The sequence below is a fragment of the Oenanthe melanoleuca genome, chromosome 8, assembly GCF_029582105.1.
Source record: "Oenanthe melanoleuca isolate GR-GAL-2019-014 chromosome 8, OMel1.0, whole genome shotgun sequence".
NCBI lineage: Eukaryota > Metazoa > Chordata > Aves > Passeriformes > Muscicapidae > Oenanthe > Oenanthe melanoleuca.
In genome coordinates, this window is record NC_079342.1 from 26,465,264 (window position 1) to 26,486,463 (window position 21,200).

Sequence of the window (21,200 nt, forward strand, 5' to 3'; positions counted from 1 at the left end):
TTTTTTTTTCTTTCTTTCCCAGAAAAATAAAGCCCTTAGAAATGGCTCCTTTTAACTTTTCAGCTAAGAGATGATTTTAAGATGAATGTACAGTTTATTCAACTTATTTATTTCTGTTTGTATAGTTCTGTCAATGGATGGCACAAGAGGTGCTAAGAACCATAAAGTGAACGACCACAAACTGCTTAAGCACGTTGTTCTTTCTGCTCTTTACTGTGACCAATAAAGATTATTTTTAAAGGATCACCCTAGCAGCAGAGGTATGTTCAGAGAACAGTAGAGAGCCTTTAATTGTTATTTCTGAGTATATTTTAAAATAAAGATAAAAACACCTACTGCCTGGGCACCTGCACGTGACAGGAACAAGGTCAGTGCTACTTTTACAACAGCTTCAAACCTCTCAGTATTCAGAATACAACAGCATGAAATATTTATCTCCACACAGTAGAAGAACAAGCACTATACAAACCCACAGCTCTGATGTCCAGTAGTGTCCACTCCAGTCCATCAGGCTACGCAGGAGAGGCTGGCACTGCACCCCTCAGTCCATTCTGGCACACAAACCACAACCCAGCAGTACTGCCCCATGTCACAGCTTTTTCTTCTGCAGCACTCCTGGCACAAAGGCACCTGTTCCTCCCAGCAGGGAGCTGAGCTGGGTCATTGTCCCCGAGCCCTGCTGAGCACCTAGCGCAGGTTGTCCCTGAGGGCGGCTATGGCTGTGTGCAGAGCCTCCAGCTTCACTGCCAGCCAGCCTGGAGGGGACCCTTTCTGGAGCAGCAGCTTCACAGCCTGCACTGCCCCCTCCATGGTGCCTACTGCCGCCTTGTACTGCTCCTCAGAGGGGGGGTGACAGGCTCGCTTGGCCACAGGCTGCAGATTTAAGTGAACATGAAACATCCATTTAATGCTGTACTTGAGGGATCAGTTATCATTCAAATGCAAGAAACCCCTTAGGTGGAACAGAGCTGCAAGAGTCCCTTTCCTGTGAGGGTTCTTGCTGCCTGGCAGGCACTACAGACCATTAGGATATCATACTTGGGACCTTTTTTCTTACAACATGGAGGGCAGCTCAGCCTTTTCAGACTCCCCAGAACTGACAGAAATTAGCAGTTTAGAGAAGCACACATACCTCTCCTGGTGACTCCAATTCTCTATCCACTTTCAGAACCTGTGCACTCCAGGTGATCCTTTCTTGCTTCAGGCGCTCTGTTCGTGCTTCTCTTGTCTCTTCCACCTGCCTTGTCTAGAGAGAAAGCCCCAGGAGAGGTAACTAAACCCAGGCAGCACTACCAACCTTCATAGGCTCAATTTATAGCCAGGTCAAAAGGGAGAGAGGGAGGGATTTTCATGTGCAGTTCAAAGAATATTCTTTCTCACACACACTTCTGACCAAAGATTGAGGTTATCTACAACTTTGGGTTAGCATCACTGGCAGCTATCAGTTATTTTGTAAATTATCTACTTGCTGAGACAGAGAGCCCTGCCTCAGGTTACAGCTGCCCCCTCTTTCCCAGTTGCACTGTTCTTTAGCAACAGGGACCTGCTCCTAAGAGGATTTCTCCTAGTATGCAAAAGGCACTGAGATGTTTCATACATGTTCATTTAGATTTCAGAAAATGATCCAAGAGAAATGGGGAAGGAAATCAAACCAAATTATCAAATCCTGTATTTTTAATAGGTAAATTCTTTCAAAAATAGCAGTGCAATTCAGTAAGTATTTTTTGTTTAAGGATGATAAAAGCTTTGCTTTTAAGTTCAAAGTACTGGAGGACCTGTATGCATAGGAATGGCAGTTGCTAATTCTGCTGATTAAAGCAAGCAGAAAAGTTCAACCAGACAATTTATTGTAGATTTATTTAATGGTGATGCAGACAATGCAAGTGTAGACCCATGCTGTGTACTGCTGATAGCAGATGTACAGCATCAAGTAAGATAGCAGTAAAATGGCTAAACAATATGCATACCTTAGCCAGAAAATTGACAACTTTGTTCTTAGCTTCTTCAGAATTAAGGCACCAAGGAACAACATCTTCATGTCTTGTTTCCTGTCAAAAATGTTATTGGTTGTTCAGTATATTCATGCTAACAAGGGAACAAAGTAGATGCTTCTATGATAGTCCCTGCCCTCTTGCAACCAATCTAAGCAATCAGTGCCTAATCTTTCTTCACTTCCAGCTCCTGAAATCTCTTCCAGCTGCACCAGTCCTCAGCACTTCTAACGTGCAATAGCTGTAACTCAGATCCAGATTGTGCAGTGAGAAGCAGCAAACATTTGAGAGAGGGAATTTGTGCACAACAGGAGTTAACAGAACCAAATGCCTGCACCCAGAGTGTGCTCTGCTCACCTCTGCAAAATGTGTGAATGCCTCCAGTGCGTGCTGGTGAATCAGCCAGGTCTGGTCAGCCAGCAGAGAGGCAAACAGACAGGACAGCTGGGGCACAACCTGCCTCTGCAACAGGAACAAACAGCCATCAGTTCCCAAGAGTTACCTGTGCACATCCCACCCAATGATTTATTATTAAAGAATCACTCCAAGACTGAGGGACAGGTTTGGGAAATGAGAGGGATGCTGCCCTGTCTGGCTAAAGAACCACTGTGAGGGAGGTGACATTCTATTCTCACTTCTTGTTGCTTCTCACCAGTGAGAAAGGACTGGCATCTGAACCTCCAAGCATCTTGCATGCACTCAGCATGTCTTAATGAAAAATAAACCTGCTGCAGACCATTACTCCAGGACAACTGTCCTGGCAGTCCTGTATGTAATTAATGAGTTCAATCCTTTAACTGTATATTTATAAATTTATATATTCATTTTTGTCAAAAGGCAAGGCAATTTCATAAAGGCCACAATTCTATTTACCTGTGCTTCTTGTGGAATAAACACCTTTCCCATGGAAGACAGAAAATCCACCATTGCCAGACGGACGTGATCTGGGGGATGCAGCTGGAGCAGGGATGACTGCAGTGCAAATACCTGCAGGATACAAACCCCAGCAAAGCCCCATCACACACTGCAGGTGAAAACTGCAGCTTTAAATCCAAACACATGGAGTTTAGAAACCTGAAGGAGATATGCTGCACCTCTAATAAAACTGGCCAGGATAAAGCTGTAGGGTCCATTTTAGAAAGAAATGACTGTGCTATCTCTATAGCACTTCCATAAATCTCAATTATCTCACAGAGGAAAGGGATTCTCAAAAGCAAAATGCCATGTGCTTTGTTTAAAGATCAGGAAAGTAATCAAGGAAGATTTTTTCTTGTTAAGAGAAGGCCAGACCATGAAATAACTCATCTGAGATTTCAACTAATCACAAAGTACTTGGTTTTCATGTACTGAATTATTCATAGGGTGGTGTTGGGGGTTTTAGGATTTTTTTTCTTTTTTTTTACCTGGGTCATCAGTTGAGCATCTAATGCTTGGATGAAAAATTCCAAAAGGTGAAGTAGTAAACACAGTGTCTTCTGGAGACATGGCTCATCTGAGACCTTGAAGAGAGCACAAGATATCAGTAACATTGCATTTTAGCTCATGGAATAACTGCTTAGGAGAGAATGTCAAGTTACAGTAGCATTCCAAAATTGTTAGTCTGACTTCAGCCATGTAAAACACTGCATTGCAAGCAGCAAAGAAAACATTCAAATAATCATATCAGTATTTCTAGGTAGTCATAATTTATGAGACCATTTTCTTTTATTTTTTTGAAAAACATTTCTTAACCCTCCTCTCCTTCCACTACTCACTAAAATAAGCACTTAAAGGTTATCTGAACTATTCCTTTTCACTTCCAGTTGCCAAAATGTCATCACAGAATGGCAGAGGTTGGAAAAGACCTCTGAGGGGGCACATTGATGGCTCTTCACTCCCGCTCTCAAGCTTCCTTCTTTAATCTGAAAAGCATGAAAACCCTGAGAATCCTTTTTTTCTTTCCTTTATGCCATGAACAGCTACATGGTCAGAAGGACACTGCCTGACCCCCTTGGGAAGTGGGTGATTGCCCTGTGCATCTGCATGTGCTGGGCTGTGCTCTAACCAAATCACCCTGAGTTTTGTTCACATTCTAATGAATATTTTAAATACACCGAATTCATAAATGGTATGAAGCAAAACCAGGTATTTCTGGCTTCTCCCTGACAAATCTAAATGTGACACTGAGTAACAGATGGAGTAACAAGGAACCCTATATGTAACATCCAGGAAGTCCAAACTCAAACTTCCCAGAGCTCACGCCTGCCCCACAGAAAACCAGCTGAAAGCAGATGGGCAGCACTGGTACACTGTGCTTTACTGAAACAGTCCAAACCAAGTAAAACAAATGAGTAACAACAATCTGAGGAAACTGCACCAGCCTCTCCATGATGTGTTTTCACTGCTGGAGCAGCAAATTCCCTTACCTGCTTAGCCTGGAGAAAAGACCAGAACTGACTGAGCACTCCCAAGACAGATGTCTTAAGTTCTGCCTCCAGAGTGGCATCAGCAGAACTGCAGGCAGCCAGCAGGGCAGACAGGGCAGTGTTCTAGGAGGAAAAAATGTGTAAGACCAACCAAAACACACTTCATGTAAATCAAACCAAAATACCCAGGCTCACATGAAACATCTAAAATGATACAAGGTGGCAAGAAGCTCAATGTACAGAACAGCTAATCCAGCAGGAGAGCAACCAACAAAGATTCCAGAGCAGGGAAATCATCCATTACTCCTGTGAGTTTCACAGCAGGTCATTTGCTGCACTGGCAGAAGAAGTCTTTGGTTTCTCACACTCCCTCATTATGGAGACCAGTGAGCATCTTTCTGATTTGTTGCTGCATAAAACCAGCCAGGATTTTAAATTGTATGCTAAGGTACAGCATAAATCAGAAATTCTGAAGAAAAATACATCTGCTCAGCCAGAGAGCAAACAACAACTAGAATAACTAGTGAATCACAGAACCTCCACTAGCAGAGATCCTAAGCTGCTGCATTCTACAAGAAAACATTAAAATGAGAGTTCTTGCTTATGCATATGCCAGCTAGGCAACAGACTGAGTAACAGAACCGAGTGACAGCAAAAGAATCCTTGCAGTTTGAAAAAGGAGAGTTGATTGTTTTTTCCAAAGAGAAGCAGATCTCCTTACCACAGCTGGGAGCCCTCCCAGGGCACGGCTGCTGCTCAGCCACTGCCGGCACCGCGCGAGCCCCGCTGAGCACAGCTGAGATGCCACTCGTGCCCTAAGGTCAGGGCTCAGGGCTCTGAGGGACACGTGCTGCCACACAGCCAAGTTCTCCACCTCCTCAGGAGGAAACTTATGAGCAAATTCTACCTGGAAACAAAGGGGAATAGAAACTAAACAGACTAGAAAAAATTTTGATAGCCTGAAAAATGAGAAATGAAAATGTGCTGCTTGTTTGCTTCAGATTTATGATGTGAAAAAATGTGTGTAAAGTATTTCAATAAAATCCATCTTTTTATATGAAAAACGTTTAGAAACTGCGACCTCCCTGGTCACATACAGGACATCAGAATGATTAAGGAACTTATTCTTTCAGCTGCTTGAAGCAATGGCCCTAGTGAGTAGAGAGAGGGCTTTAGTCCCTCAAGGGTACACAGAAAGGCAGTGACAGAACAGGACACTCCTCTTGACACCTGATGTCACAAGAACACTCTGATAAGTCACAGATGCAATGACAGGACACAGTTTCAGCAAATCTGGGGAGTGTTGCTGTTCTCATACTTTGTCACAAAACAGATTTCATTGCTACCCAGTAAGACTCTCAGAAAGGTCAATTTTTTGTGCTTTTCCTGTTTTAAAGAGCACATCTGCACAGAGCAGCATCCACAATAAGTAATAACTTAGTGACTTCATGACTTAGACTAAGTAATAACAAGTATAGTAACAAGTGCAGCAAGTGAGCACTCAACAACCTGTCACTTCTCCAGAACTGAAAGGGAATATTTGAACACAGGCCACTGATTCAAATCTCTTCTACAGCAGATGCTGGTGCTGTACTTGCCTGATGCTCTGGAGCCATCAGGAACAGCATTCGCCTCAGCAGCACAGCCAGGGCAGAGACCTGGCAGCAGTCACTGGGCCAAGCCTTCACCTGCATTAGGATAAAAAAATAATGCGCCTCATCACACTGAGAGAAAAATCTCCACTGAGCAAACAGATTCTATACAGGATGTTCTGAGAGCTGCTATGTAGGATCACAGCAGTAACACTGTAAATAAAATAAGCAGGGCATACTGGTTTATGTTTTCACTGTACTGCTTTTGCTAACTGCTAAGCCAGTTTCAAGAACTGAAACAATCTCCATTTGAATCTTGGCTGGTAGCACTCAGATTAAAACTGGTGCCAGACTGCAAACATCACTGTGGTTCTTACCAAGTGGGCAATCACATTAACGTGGTGAGCACACAGCTCAGCTGTTCCATACCTGAAACATGAGAGACAGCAGCTTGTGAATCTGTGCTTCCTATTCTTCTACAGACTAAATATCATAAATCTGGCATGAGAAATTGCCATTTCCTCTAACATATTTAAACTAGATTTGCAGAGACACAATTTACTTGAGATAACCATTTCAAAAACCAATTATTAAATAGAGAAGCTATGTTCCTCTTGCGTGCAAGAATGCAAAAATGGCTAAGCCATTTCTACTCCTAATTTTCAAAATATGTTCTGTGTCTGAATATAATCCAATTCTGGAACAATTCTGTCTTACAAAAAATCTCTCTCAAGCCAATTGCAAACACCAGAATGAACTGGATCTGTGGAAAAGCTGCTTGATTTGTCCTAGGAGCATCTCACCGGGCAAGGAAGCACCACGAGTCCATTGCCAGCAGAGATGTGATCATACTGGAGCCCAGCACTGCATCCAGCAGGGCACACTCCTGAGGAGAAATGGGAACATTAACACAACCTGAATACTGCAGAAAAAAAAGCACTAAACTTTTATAACAACTTGGCCTTCCCTCCTCTGAAAGAGAATAAAAATTGCCAAGACCACTGAGATCCTCAAGAAATTTATTTTCCCCTTTCCCACAAGTGACATTTGCTGTGTAACTGAACTCCAGCCATGCAACTGTGTCACAGCTGATTCCTACAAAACCATCACTGAGATGATTCTCTCTGAGCATCTTTTCAGAGCCACATCATTAGAAAGAACCCATCCTTTTAAAGTAGCACCTATGAAGAACAGATAAGCAAAACCCAATCTTACCAGCTGAGGGAAGTGTGATGGGAGTGTAGAAGCAATGAAGGAGCACAGGTGGACACAGACATAGTGATAGAGGGTGATGGGAACTGCTGGCTGTCCAGTACTGACCACCTGTGGCAAACAGACAGGGAGAGAAAGCTCCCCACAACACTGCTGGAAACTGTAGAAGAGAGCTGAAAACAAAGACACGCTGCAAGGGGGGAAAAAAAAAGAAAAAAAAGAAAAAAAAGGAAAAAAAGAAAAAAAAAGAGAACAGTTTGGTTACAGATTTTCAAGTCCCAGATCCTGCAAGCAACATTTGGATTACAAAACCTTTGTCTTCAGCCAGAAAAGGTGGCGATAACTTCAGTGCTTTTACACCAGATTTATGTTCCTTACTGCCTTCCTCTTTTATCAATTCAGGTGATTATTGGAGGGTTCAGGCATAAAAGTGTGAGATTTTAACTTAGTAAGGATCAACAGAATACATCCACAGCTTTATTCCCACCCTGTAAGTACTCTAAATACCACTCCTCCCCTGAAAAAACAAAGACATCTCTCTCCTTCACTCCTGAGGCAATGAACATCAGATCCTGTTTGTCTTGGCATGAGGATGGAAATCCACAGTGACAATTTTACAAGCTGAGTTGCAAAGGAAACTCCAGCAGCTGAGCCCCTTTGTTTGCCTGTATGGAACAACTGCTGTGGTGAAGAATTCAACAAAAACCTTTTTAGTACCTTTTTCCTGTGTTCCAGAGAGTTTGCACTTCTTCAGGCTGAGAGGACAGCTTGTCCATTATGGTAAGCAGGAGGAGACACTGGGGCAGCTGCTGCTCAGGGGGGAGACCTGTAGAAGTTCAGGTTTCAAATATTTATTATTTATTATATTTATTGTGTGGGTAAACTGGCTTTTAAGCAAGTGTAAAGCAAATTGATGAGCTACCTCAGAATTATGAGATTTTGGTCAAGCAAAAATCAAGAAGAGCTTGTTGAAACAAAAAGCTGACATTTTCCCAATTTAAGGGCATTCTACTTTTCACAGAAAATATTTACTTTATGGGAAAAAAGCTGTCTTCTACCAACAGAACAGCAGAAAAAATCCACTTTACTTAGAAAGTTTGTGGCAAATGTGGATTGGAATTATGCAAAAGAGTAGAATTGACAGTATTTCTGTTAACCAGATTCATAGTGGAGTTGCTATGAGTACTTTGGACAAGGTTAATTCAGCAACAAAATAAAACTATCTTTTATAAAATCCATCCAAGTTAGCAGGCAATCAGCTCTCTCACAGTACTTACAAAAGAACCAGCAAATGAGTACAGAATATTATGGTCCAGAAAGCCAAAATGCCAATGCTGATCCCTCAAACAGCACTGGGAGTTGTACTTTCAACCCACCTAAATTTTCACTTAACACTTGTTCCATGAAAGGACCAAAGGGAAGGAGCTGGGTGATGAGAGGGTCCAGAGCCACAAGAAAAACCCGGGATATTTCATCTTGATGAACTTCCAAGATCTCTGGAGCATAAAGACTGGGAGGAAATTTGCTGAGGGTAAATGTGAAAAAAAAAAAAAAAAAAAAAAAGAAAAAGAAAAAGAAAGAAAAAAGTTAATTATCATTTTCAGCAACATTACTTTTCTCCAAAACAACTACTAAAAGGCTAATTCATTATTTCCTTGTTCCTGTGAAATAAAAGACAGGAAAGGCTCCCTATTTTAGAATATCTGCTATAGCCCAAGAGTTACAACTCTGCATTCAGCCTTTAAAATAAGCATCACAATCTAATTTAAAGAAAACATTACAAGCTCACAGAAAACGTGTGTAGAACACATAGCATCTCTCAGAAGAAACATCAAATCACAAAGAGTCAAGTGAAAGGGAAAAGGCAAGAAAATGCCTTTATACACAATTTGACAGCCATAAATGTCACAGCATTAACTTAACACATGACCCTAAAAGGGTATCACAGTTTCTCTGAAGAGGGGAAAAAAAAACCTTGGGCAATAAAAGAAAGAAAGAATCAATATGAGAATAAAGCAAGAGATCACAAAATGAAAACCTTCTACTCTTGAGTTCATAAAGTGAGCTGTAAAAATGCTACCTTTCCACTCAAAAATCCTGCTCAGTTTCCTTGAGTGAATAAAAGTTTACAATCTTCCACTTGAGAAAAACCTACAAGGTGAATAAACTTAGAAGAAACTCATAAAAAACCATCCACCCAATCTTGCAGTGGAACATGCAGTGAAGTCAGGTGCACATCTCATCACAGAGCCTGGTTTAAATTCCAACAAAGGGCTGAAATCAGCCCTCTTATTTCATAGTATAAAAAATTGTCAGTATAAAATCTGAGTTTTCTTATGCTTCCCCACCACTGCAGCAACAAAATTTTTGAAAGGAAAGTTGATAAACTCCCATTTATAAGTGTAGCATTAAAAGAGCCTCTGCTTCTAGGAGAACCAGTGTCCTTCTTTGAGACTCCATAAGATTATTAACACAGCAGGGAAGTTATGAAAAACTTCAGGACACTGTTTCTGATCCCCTCTTTCTCCAGGACAAGTTTCCCCAAACTTTGTCTTAAAGCAGAAACAATCTGTCAAAAGGCACTTCTGACACCTGCATTTAGTTGTAGGATTTTTTTTCTGCATATCCTACACACAATTTGTTAATAAATCTTGCCATAAACAGTTGCAATGAAGTTAATGGTTTATCATTGTGGGACGTGCACAATACTGATCAAGAATGGGGTAAATGTAACTATAAAACACTAAGCCACTTAATTTATTTATAAATATTTTAGCCTTCTATACATGAAAAAAGATGGCAACAACTCCTGAATGAGAACTGCACTTTTACATCTCAAAATATTTGTAATTTAAGGACACAATATGGAAATGTTATTAAGATTCTACCAATAATCAAGTATTTGTACTTCACATACCTGTATATCTGAAGAAAGAGCTGATGTAACTGAGAACAGGAATCAGAGAAGCAGTCAAGAAATTCCTGCAAAAACCATTAATTTTGAGTGATACTTGTAAAATAAAATCCATGATTAATTACATGAATTACTGGACATCTCCTACCAACATCTCAGTCCCACTGCATGAAACAACCTGTTATAGTTGATTTTTCTGGGATATCCCAGCAGTAACCCTGTACAGGCTTGTGAGTATTTACTGGTGGATGTTAATCATACTGCCCATATGGGATAGCTATAAATTATTAAGATATTACACAGCACAAAATGATTCTATTTGCAGACCAGAGGCTTACATTTAATACTAACATAGAATTGAAGTATTAAAACCTACCTTGGTGTAGTGTACAAGGGAGTTAGCAAAGAACCTGCACAGTTTCACTGTCTTCTGGAACAGCCTGAAGTCAGTGCCCTCCTGTCCAAAAGAAGCAGTTCTAAAAATTAATATAGAGTAATACAGTAAATAGGAAGTTAGATTGCTAACAGTGTTCAAAACTTATTTCATATTTGATTTTCTACAAACTCTGATGCTAAGGGGGAAAAGCTTTAAAAATATTCAGTATGTATGCTTCAATATTTTCAGAACAATATTAAGGATTTGATTGACCTTGGGTGTAATGCCAGTTTAGGAAATACAAAAAAATTCTCCCATAGTATGGTGAAAATTTAGTGTCTCCCTAAAACATCTTCAATCTACACAAAGCTGTGGGCCTCATTATCCTGTGGTTTCAAAGGTATTCTGTCTACCACATGAAATCAAGAAAACCATAAAAAACCCAAACCAAATTACTCCAAGCAATAATACAGCACAAAGAATTCCTCCTCCTCAAGTTCACTGGCAGCTTTGGGAGCTTTTTAACTCGCCTGTATCTGCGACACCTTCATTTGCTCAGCCAGCTGCAAACAGGAGTCAAAAGAAAGAAGAGTGTCCTTGCACAGGCCACTGAGGATGTCACTGTGCTTCAGGTGGCACTGCAGCAGGGAGTGATGCTTCAGGCTTTGTCTGAAAGACAGGAATATAATCAGGTATTTAACTGTCAGTGCAATGAGTTCTTACAAATCCAAATAACTAATTCTTCTATTTAGCCTTTTATACAGCAGTGACTGGTGCAGTGTCTGTGAACACTGAAAGCAGAAATTCAGAGAGAACAACCCTCTCCATGGCCACGACTGAAATCCAAAGGAGAGGCAGGATGGAAGTACAAGACAGCCAATTCAATCCAAAAATTAAAATATCTACAGAATTGCTGGTCAGACCTCTTAATATTCATCATGCAGACAACGGCATTGCAAATTTTCTTCTGCATTGCAATACAGGAAGTCAAGCTTCTAATACTTTTCATACCAATTCCTACCTAATTTCACTGGCAGTGCTTTAACTAAATTTCCTAGCTAAATTTCTAAATTTCCTAACTAAATAGCTACATTGAATTCTCTCATTTTAATTTTACTGGAAACCCCAAGCACAAAGCAATTGAGACATTAATTATTTAAAATTACACTACAATAAAACCTAAAGAGTTTAGCTACATACTTGATTATGAACTTCCACGTATTGGCATGAAGAGCGTGGTCCATATTGGAAATGACAGAGCAGATCTCCAGCACAGTGTGGATTACTAAGGAAATAACAGCAGCAGCAACAGAGTTAAATCAGATTTTTGAGTTCACAAAAGCCCAAGAGAATACCAGCACATTGACATGAATTGGGAAAATGGCTCCGTGTTTAGCTGCTGCCCCTTTCCTACAAATCTACACAACATTCCCACAGAGGAAGCTTCAGGAGGAAAACAGAAATATTTTGAGTTCAAAATGCTGCTTTCTGAAAAGTTGATCAGGACAGCAGAAACTGAGCCCACTCAGAAACCTATTTTAAAATTTCACACATACTCTCCATAGGAAAAAACAGACTGAGCAAGACTAAAACAGTATCAAATCCATGTATACCTGACACCATACATGTGATGTCCTCTTCAGTGGAAGCAGAGCTTATGGAAATCAGATCAAACAGTTCCATCAGCTGTTTCTGAAGGGAGTAAGTTTCCTTGAACATGGCTTGTAGGAGGTCAGAGATTAGATGCAGGTGCCCACAGTACACTGATTCACTGTCCTGAAATGGGGAGGAAGAGGATTGTAACAGAGCTCAAGACTCCCAGCCTGATTTTTCATATGCAGAAAACACCAAGAGCTTCACCATAGATTTCTCTGGAAAAAAGAACAAGGCACAGATGTACCTACTTTAACTCAATACACAGCCCCTGAGCACACAATATAAAATATGTTCACCTGCAGCTTGTGGGACTAATGAGGTCTGGCTGGTTCTTATGAGTTTAGGGGGCTCTGGATCAGCCCTCCATGTATGAACCTAAGATCGTATTTCTGAAGCAACAATGCCAGCAGCAAACGAAGTAGCATTCCAAAGATTTCCCAATACTTCCATATTAGAATTACTAGATAAACATATGGCATCTTAGTTTGAGTCCTGATGTGGAAAACTGATGTAAATGTTCCCATAAGAAAGAAATACTAAAAGTAAAAATGAAAGGCAACCAAAAGTTAGTGGGTTCTTATGATAATCTTGTTTTATTTTCAATGCTAAAGGGAATTACTGTTGCACCTGAAAATCCAAATCAGTCCATATCTGAAACTGACACACACTGTTCACTGTAACCAACATAAACCTGCTAATCTCAACTTTCAATCACTCTGGAACTTGTCACTTGTAGTCTGAAGACAATCAGACATCAGGACTGCACAGATCTCTCAGAGCACTCTGCTCATGAGCAGAATGTTCAGGTAACACTGATGCAAAGTATGGAAACAGCCCAATCTGAGCCTCTCATAAGCAGGACACATTTGTCGGGCAGACAGCTGAAAAATCATCTTTGTACTTGTGCAATGAGCACATTCTGAAAACGACTTAACAACTAAAATGAAAAGAATAATACTTGCACAACAGCATCATTTCAAGATAAGATCTGAAATGTTCCTGAAAGCCAGGGAGCACAAGGAGTTTTGTGCTCCCAGCAGAGCCTACCTTGCAATGTGTGAAGGTGCTCTTTACCACGAGGAGGACGGAGGAAGGGAGGGAGTGGATGCTCGGCAGGGACAGCTCCTGCAGCGAGCACACGTAGCGCACACAGCCCGTCAGCGTCTCCAGCAGCTGCACCACCGTCTGACAGCAAGAGTGAACAGCATCAGGCACTCCTGCAACGCCTCCACAAGCATCTTTTCTTAGCTGAAATACACCTGGCATTTTATGGCATTTAAAGTTCACTGCTATTTGCAGAAATAAGGAATTTGTCAAAGATGAATGGAGCTCCAGAGCTTTTCTCCAATACCATTTCCTCTGTGAAAACTCCTTACTTCTTTGGCTATTGTTCTCAGTTTACAGAAATGTTAGAATGAAGGGACTGGATAAACAGGTGCCAGGTTCACTCTTTAAATATGGGGAGTCACACTCCATCTGAAGGAGGGACTCAAGCAGAATTTGAGATGCTTTTTTACATAATTATTAGCATCACATGCTAGATGTGATCACGGAAGTCACAAAATGTTAACTGAACTTTGACTACAAAGGAAGATTAAATTATATTTTAACCATCAGTAGCTGGCAAAAACATTCCAAAAACCTTTAAGTAGTTTATAGTTTAGGTAAAAACAAAGAGTGATGTAAATATTATTTTGAACCTCGTGTGATGGGACTTGCCTGCAGTAGATTCCTTACAGTACTGCACAACTCCGTACTCTGGCTGGTCAGTCCTCTGGCCTTGCTGGATAATTCACACATCAAGTTATCAAAGAACTGTAGAGTCTGGCAGAACACAACAAAACTGAAATATTTCACTTACAAAGGCACACATGCAAATAATAACACCATTCTGTACCTGTTTGCTTCCTTAGCATGGAGGCACACAGAGAGAACTCACAGCAGAACACACTTTCCAGCATTTCGTATTATAATATAATAAAAAGCAAAACCCATTTATATATATATATATTATAGACAAGAGATATTTTAGCTGTTATTTCTTCTAAAATCTGTTGCTAAAACAAGCTTCACAGCTAATTTGCTTGAAATATATACACCTCATCTAACCAAAGATTTTTTTACTTAGTTAAAACCACATAACTAAAAAAATAATTTTATTCTGTCTCAGAAAAAATATTTATTTCTTGAGAATGATTATTAACAGTTTGAATACATTAAAAACATAGGTCTGTCATGTACAAACAACATCTATCTCTAGTTGATGCTTTTGGATATCTGATGAGTGTTGCTGTTGAGACTGCAAAGACAATGAGGTGCTTCAGGCACATGCAGGATAAACAGTGGTACACTGATCCTTTTTCAGAATATGCCTATTATGAGACAATTTTCTTGTAATCTCCAAAAATTTGCTACTTGAGAAAAAATAAGAGAAGTAGAAATCAAGTGGCCATTTCTACTGGCTTTTTAAAATGGACAAGCTGAGGCCTGAAACTTAAATCAGTAATTTGGCACTGCTTTACTTCACTTAAAACCCAAGCACTGATTTTAATGCAACTAGGGCATAAAATTTTCCACACAAGAAAACATGTGTGAGGTCAGTATGGTCTAAAAGCTTATTCACTATATTAATTCACAAATTTCATGACATTTATTCATGATATGGGAGTGCTAAGCTCTTCAGTTTACTTATCCTGAGCAGCTCCCTCACTTAAAAATTCTCCACCTTGGTCATTTTATAAAAAGACCAATCTTCTCAGCAAGAAATAAAACCCAAGTCTATTACTGAATATAGAAAGCAGAACATTGTATATTTGATTCTCTCCCTACTGTAAAGAATGAGAACAATCACAGAAACAATTCAAGACAGCAGTGTGAAAGCTCTTAAAGGGTAAAATTTCTATTTCAATTTTTGTATCCCAGAGATATTGTGCAACCCCAGAAGAATCACTACAATCTAAGCAGGTTCTAACACTGGACTGACTGACAATTCCACAGTTAACTGAAGCTGTCCTACCTTAGGTAATACTTTTGAGAAAAAAGTTTGTTCCAAATCTTCAAGGCTGATATGTGGCAAAAACATTTCAGTCAGGATCCTCAAAACACCTGCAAAGAAAAACATTTACAATGTGCAATTCTCAGAAATATACAGCAACCTACCAGAGGAAACAAAGAACTGCAGAAAGCAAAAACAGATCAGGTACTTGATGTTGAGAGTGGCAACAGAGCATTTACCTTATCTGAAATGCATGAAAATACACACACATTACCTGAAAAATCAAGTAACTGCAACAACTCCAACATGCACAAACCCATCAGAAACAGCAGCACACCTGACTAAACTCAGCTGAAGGCTGAGCACAACTGCCAGCCCACAGATCCAGTATTTGCCACACTCCAAACAGCAAATAGCTGCACATTTTATAATGCAACATAATATGCAATGTAACAGTGAGTTTTAGCAACATAATTCATAAACAGTTACATAAAAGCCTCATTTTCTTTTAACTATCAGCTTCGTCACCTGAAAGATAACAGCCCAAAAGAAAATAAAACACCAGATAAAAATCACCACTTTCGTGTATTTAAAAATCAGAAATAGCAGAAAGGAAAAAGCATCAGAGTTTCTATAGGGGCATTTCTAAAGCTTATTCAGCATGCAAAAAACGTGGAATGTGCAAGGTCCAGCAGGATTGCTGAAGACTGAAAAGTTGCAGCAGAAGTATTTTAAGCACAGCAGTGATTCTAATGCAATTGCAATAGAGGTCTCCACAGGTAAAGGCACTTAGCCATTACTTACGAATGTGCTCAGTCCAGTCTTCAGACTCCTGATACATCGAGTAAAATCGTTAAAGAAAACCAAACTTGTTCTGCTATTATCTTTAAAGCATCTGCAGAAGCCACAGTGATTTCTATCACTGTCTCACGTACGTATGAAATTGGTGGGGATGCTCCATAAGCAACACAGGCTGATAGCCCACAGTATCCACAGGATCAATAAAGTATTTCCGAAATGAATTAGAGAGTAAGTCTTGAGGGGCTTTTTTTTTGTTTGGCTGTTTTTTTGGTGGTGTGTAGTTTGGGGGATTTGAGGGTCTTGGGTTTCTTTTGTTTTGAGGGAGTAGGTGAGAGACGTGTCGCGGAGTTAACTCAGTGCTAAATGAACCACAGGCGGTTTTCTAGATTCTATGAAACTTTTATGGCAGGGAAAGGCTGTACCCGTCTCCAGCGAAAGTCCCAGCACCCGGCCCCTCACAGAGCTGCCACCGCTCCCCCTCACACAGATTCGGCGGAACCGCGGAACTCCCGGGGATGCACGCACCGCCCCCACGCCACTCCCTGCCTTCCCCGCAGCCGCCCCAGAGCCCCGCTGGGAAGGATATAAGGAGCCGGGGCAGCACGGCGGGCAGCTCCCGGCGGCACAGCTCCCCGTCCCAGGCGCCCAGCTCCCGCAGGAGCAGCTCGGGGTCCGCCTGGGACATGGCGGCAGCGCTGCCCTCAGCGCCGGCGGGGCGGGAAAGGCGCGCCGCGCTCCCACAATGCCCCGCGGCCGAGGAAGCGGAAGCGGCTGCACGTGGGAGAAGCGGACGCGGGGAAAACGGGATGGAAACGCTCTCGGAGCCCCTCAGCCGGCCTTGAGAGGCTGAGTCTGCAGTGCGAGTTGCCTGTACCTATGGTATGTCTGTTAACAAAATTAACTGAGTATTCTTTAAATTAATGAATTGTTAGGGTTGGAAGGGCGCTCTGGAGATCATTCGGTCCAATCCTCCCTGCCAAGGCAGCGTCACCCAGAGCTGGTGATACAGCGATGCGTCCAGGATTTGGGATGTTTCCAGAGAGCTCCACGACTTCCCGGGGGAGCCTGCTAATGAAAATCAGGAGAGACGGTTTGTGCTGATATTAATGATAGATAAAACTATTTACTCTTATTTCCAGCAGCAATTCGCTTGGCTCTTGGCAAGACATCTGATACTGCATCAGCGAAATACTCTGTCCTGCAACCATACGTACATAAAAGCTGGCTGTAATAAATTAAACTTTTAAAAAACTCTTATTCCTGAAAATGGATTTTCAGTTTAATTTTGCTGTTGATGAAAATGAGAACAGTGAGGCAGATGCTCACTTCTTACTGCTGTGCTCTCCAAAAGACGAGCAGGAATCCAGAGGAAAGAGCAGGGAAGCTGCCGATCCTGCAGCAGATTCCAGCCCCAAGCTGGCTGCTGCTAAGCACCAGGAGGAGGCAGCTTCGAAGAAAAAACTCTGCGTGAAAGCTGCCAAGGAGCACAGCATTCCCGAAGATCTCAACAAACTATTGGAAAATAAAGTAATGGAAACAGTATTTGACTTGTCTTATGTAAAGCTGTCCGTAGTGGAAATGACATGTTTGGGTGATGCTGACAGCGAAGGCATCGTGTCCAAAAGTGTTTCTTCTCACTCTGATCTCATCCCAGGAGTCTATGAAGGAGGGCTGAAAATCTGGGAATGCACCTTTGATCTCATGGACTACTTTTCTGAGGCTGAAATAGAATTTGCTAACAAGACTGTACTGGATCTTGGCTGTGGGGCTGGATTGCTGGGAATTGTTGCTCTGCAGGGTGAAGCTGCCAGAGTGCATTTTCAGGACTACAACAGCACAGTGATTGATGAAATAACTTTACCTAATGTGGTGGCCAACTGTACCAGTGAAGGCAGGAGGAAGGACAGAAAAGCCAGCAAGCCTCCTTCCAAGAGGCCCAGGAAAGCAGAAGGCTCACCTGATGGGCTCAACAGGTGCAGGTTTTTTTCTGGAGAGTGGTCTCAAGTCAGCCAGCTCCTGTTAAACAGCAACAAACCCTGTTCAAAGTATGATCTAATTCTCACCTCTGAGACCATCTATAATCCTGACTACTACAGTGCTCTGCACGATACACTGGCTCAGCTTTTGGATAGAAAGGGCCATGTGTATTTGGCAAGCAAAGTGCATTATTTTGGAGTTGGTGGTGGTGTCTATCTCTTTGAGAAATTCATTGAGGAGAAAAATGTGTTTACAACCAGGATGGTTAAAACAATAGATCAGGGTCTGCAGCGATGCATTATGGAAATTACCTTTAAAAATTCCTGTTAAAATTAAACTACTAATCCTCCAAAAATAACTCAAAAATGTATTTATCCTCACGTCTCTTTGCTTTTTCCTTTGTGATTCTGGTTTTGACAAATTAAGGATGGTGGTTGTTGAAATATTTGACAAATTCTGGTGTCCAACTAGAAGTGAGGGACTTTTCTGATGTTGACTTTGCAGAGAGTTCTGCTTAAAGAAGCATCTGTTTATGATAATTAACATATATAAAGATGAAGCAATCTTTAAATTCTTTAAGCCACTGTCTCCAGCCAGGCTTTCAGATTCAGCACCAGAACTGTAATCAGGAATAACATTCATGATGTATTGTGGCTGAATAAGGTAAGTTTAGCTTCCAAAATTAGTGCAAGAGGCTTCCTCAAGGGTTGGGCAGCATAACTGCAGTGGATTTAGGAAGGGATCACACACCTCTGAGCTCTGCTGCTTTGCCAGCAGAGGGGGATGTGATTGTATTTATCACTCGTGTTCTACCCTGCTGGGGATCTCAGAAATCCATGTAGTATTTCCATGTGTAATGCACTCCTGACTTATTCAAGCCTTTTAAAGAGTGTAACAATATTAACCACAGTGATCTGTACATTTTCACATCCAGATTCTGTCACAGGCTAAGAAAATTTTCAGCAAGAAATTCAAAAAAAGCCATGCTGGTTTAAAGAACATTCTACACAAGATAAGCTCCTTCTACCAATCAATAAGCCTATAAATGAAATACTGGAGAATGATAGAACTGAGCTTCAGGAGACAATTGGAAAGGGAGATAAAGTGTGCTATTACATGTGTTTAGCAGATTGCTGTATTATTTTAACACTATTTTTCCAGAAATGAATTGCCCATTTTCAAAACTTGCTGGGGGTACATCCACACATCTTCAATTTTTTCACAGGACAGGAAAGCACTCAGAAAAGCCTGCAAAACAAGGCACTTTCCTAGGCTGAAGCTAGTGATGTTGCTGAAGAAATTGCCTTACCAAAAATTCAAACAAACCCCCAGAGAACTACAAAACCTGGTCTTGAGTGCTTGCTGTTGCTGGCAATTAAAAAAAAAAAAAAAAAAAAAAAAAAAGAAATCCATGTTTTTCCTTGGCCAAAACCAGACAGAAAGCTGTTAGCTGTTGTCATCATGCACTGCTTTATCTGGTGCCTTTACAGAAATATAAACTTGGAGACAGTGACCACTGCAGTAAACTGGATGCAAGGATATTCAGTGTAGAGCAGAAGGAACAATAGTCTGAGGGGATGGAAAGAAACTTAGTACAGCAGTGATCTAAAAGTTTCCATCACTGAAGATGCTGAAAGTCAATCCCAAGGTTCCTAATTTGAACCTGCTGCCATTAAGGTAGAGTTGTAAAGGATTTCCTGTACTTGACAGAAGAGCCTTCACTACTGTTTCAGACTATTTTAAAGAGATGCTTTGGTAACTACTGAATTTAGCCTCTCATAGGATAGGAGAGAGGAAAAAAGTCAGTTTTGCCATGACTGCCACAGCATTCTGAAACTTAATGATGACAATTGCTGACTACAGAGTGAGGAACAAAAATGTTTTAGCTTTGGCAAATCAAGAAGGTACTGTTAACAGCTTTTTTTTTTTCTGTCAGAACAGAGAAGCTGGAAACAAAATGGATTACCATTTGTCATTTTTCAAACTCAATCCTAAAATAAATCATGGCTTGCACTGAATAGGTTGTTCTACACCTGCTAGTCTAGTGCAGTTCCAGAGAACTATACCTGAAGTCATAAGAAATGTTGATTACTATGACAAAAAATGTGGTTAGGAACAAGAATCTCATGTAATTTTGGATGAATAAATGAAGAAGGTACTTAAAGTCTTCTACTATAATATTTCATCTTGATAATATTCCACTATCAAACACACCATCTTTGGTTTAATTACTGTGCCTTCACTCAGTATTTGGCAAAAGCATAGCTGGTTTTTGTGCAAATAAAGAATCACAATTTTTAGGATTTCAAGATGGCAGAGCCACAATCTTGTAGTGATTGCACACCTGCAAAACAAGTAACCCCACACAGTATAATTAGTTCCCAATTTCAGAATCTGATTAGAAAATGAAGGATGCTTTTTCTCAGGTGAAATCAGCACAATTATCATTGAGATTTCTATATTCTAGATGAGTTCTATTCTTAGAATTCAGCAGGTACATGCTGAGAGGAAACAGAATTCAACAATTAGTATTGTTTGTTGTTGTTTCAACTTCAGATAATACTAATTATTATAATACTAATTAATACTAATTATTATAATACTAATTTCCCTCATTTACATTAAGGTTTGCTCTACTTGAGAGATCCTCACCACCCTAGTGACCAGTGTCCTCCTCTTCACAAACTGGAATAGAAGAAAATAAACTTTTCACTCCTTTGTAACACTTCTAAGTATTACTTAATGACCAGGGAAATTAAATTGCCCCAAATGACACTGCACAAAAAAAATAACTGAGTTGGGAGGTCCCTCAAAGTTTTTTTTTTTTTTTGATGACACATTAAAATCTTTCTTCTATGAAGAAATAAAAGGCAGAGATGAATTCAATTGTGATCAGCTCACTCCAAATCACAATTTTTCTCCTCTCGTGCAGTCACCTCACGTTTTGAACACGTCATTACAATAATAAGTCCGGTCTAAATTATGTCTTTCCTGTAAGTATTGTGGAGACAAAGATTAAAATCACTCATTAAATACCTCAGGAAACTCAATTGAAAGGCCTGTTTGTTTTAACACAGCTATCCCAAACTGATGACTTCCATTTGAAGATTATTTGCCAGTTTTGGGAAATGAGGCTATTTAAAACTCAGGTTTGCATACTGGCAGCTACAGTTGTTTTACTAAAGCTTAGGGGAAAAAAAGCCCATGATAATGGAACTGGGAAGTGCCCAATTTGCAGGTTACTGACATGTGAGCTATTCTTGGTTATCAGGCACACAGGC

The 21,200-nt window shown here is 40.6% G+C and overlaps 2 protein-coding genes across 5 annotated transcripts; one reads left to right on the forward strand and one right to left on the reverse strand.

Annotated features, from left to right (window-relative positions):
- Positions 1-17: 17 nt before the first annotated feature.
- Positions 18-16,692, reverse strand: FIRRM (FIGNL1 interacting regulator of recombination and mitosis). Of its 4 annotated transcripts, none has more exons than XM_056498166.1 (24): positions 16,529-16,648; positions 15,946-15,985; positions 15,163-15,251; positions 13,866-13,970; positions 13,194-13,331; positions 12,104-12,266; positions 11,691-11,775; positions 11,021-11,159; positions 10,491-10,571; positions 10,118-10,182; positions 8,577-8,725; positions 7,918-8,026; positions 7,204-7,390; positions 6,792-6,874; positions 6,366-6,417; positions 5,991-6,084; positions 5,118-5,299; positions 4,397-4,519; positions 3,395-3,490; positions 2,865-2,978; positions 2,349-2,453; positions 1,968-2,048; positions 1,133-1,246; positions 18-873 (listed from the first exon to the last, which is right to left on the reverse strand). In XM_056498166.1, the coding sequence occupies exons 1-24, from the start codon at positions 16,625-16,627 to the stop codon at positions 688-690; spliced, it is 2,679 nt and encodes an 892-aa protein (XP_056354141.1). In that variant the 5' UTR covers positions 16,628-16,648; the 3' UTR covers positions 18-687. The 4 variants fall into 4 exon arrangements, with proteins under 4 accessions (XP_056354141.1, XP_056354143.1, XP_056354140.1 ...); XM_056498165.1 differs by having other exon boundaries at positions 135-873; positions 5,118-5,303; positions 5,995-6,084; positions 16,529-16,692; XM_056498168.1 differs by lacking the exons at positions 15,946-15,985; positions 16,529-16,648 and having other exon boundaries at positions 13,866-13,929; positions 15,163-15,232.
- A 505-nt stretch (positions 16,693-17,197) lies between these two features.
- METTL18 (methyltransferase 18, RPL3 N3(tau)-histidine) lies at positions 17,198-19,327 on the forward strand. Its single transcript, XM_056498184.1, has one exon. It carries the CDS (start codon positions 17,209-17,211, stop codon positions 18,247-18,249), a length of 1,041 nt encoding a protein of 346 aa, XP_056354159.1. The 5' UTR covers positions 17,198-17,208; the 3' UTR covers positions 18,250-19,327.
- Positions 19,328-21,200: the final 1,873 nt, after the last annotated feature.

What these genes read in the sequence shown, in the direction of transcription:
- FIRRM (XM_056498166.1), bottom strand. Translation starts at nt 16,627, where the DNA reads ATGTCCCAGGCGGACCCCGAGCTGCTCCTGCGGGAGCTGGGCGCCTGG. An exon ending in CCGTGCTGCCCCGGCTCCTT is followed by an intron (nt 15,986 to 16,528) that starts ATATCCTTCCCA and finishes TAACGATTTTAC; the next exon opens with TCGATGTATCAGGAGTCTGA. An exon ending in AATTGGAGTCACCAGGAGAG is followed by an intron (nt 874 to 1,132) that starts GTATGTGTGCTT and finishes TTAAATCTGCAG; the next exon opens with CCTGTGGCCAAGCGAGCCTG.
- METTL18 (XM_056498184.1), top strand. Translation starts at nt 17,209, where the DNA reads ATGGATTTTCAGTTTAATTTTGCTGTTGATGAAAATGAGAACAGTGAG.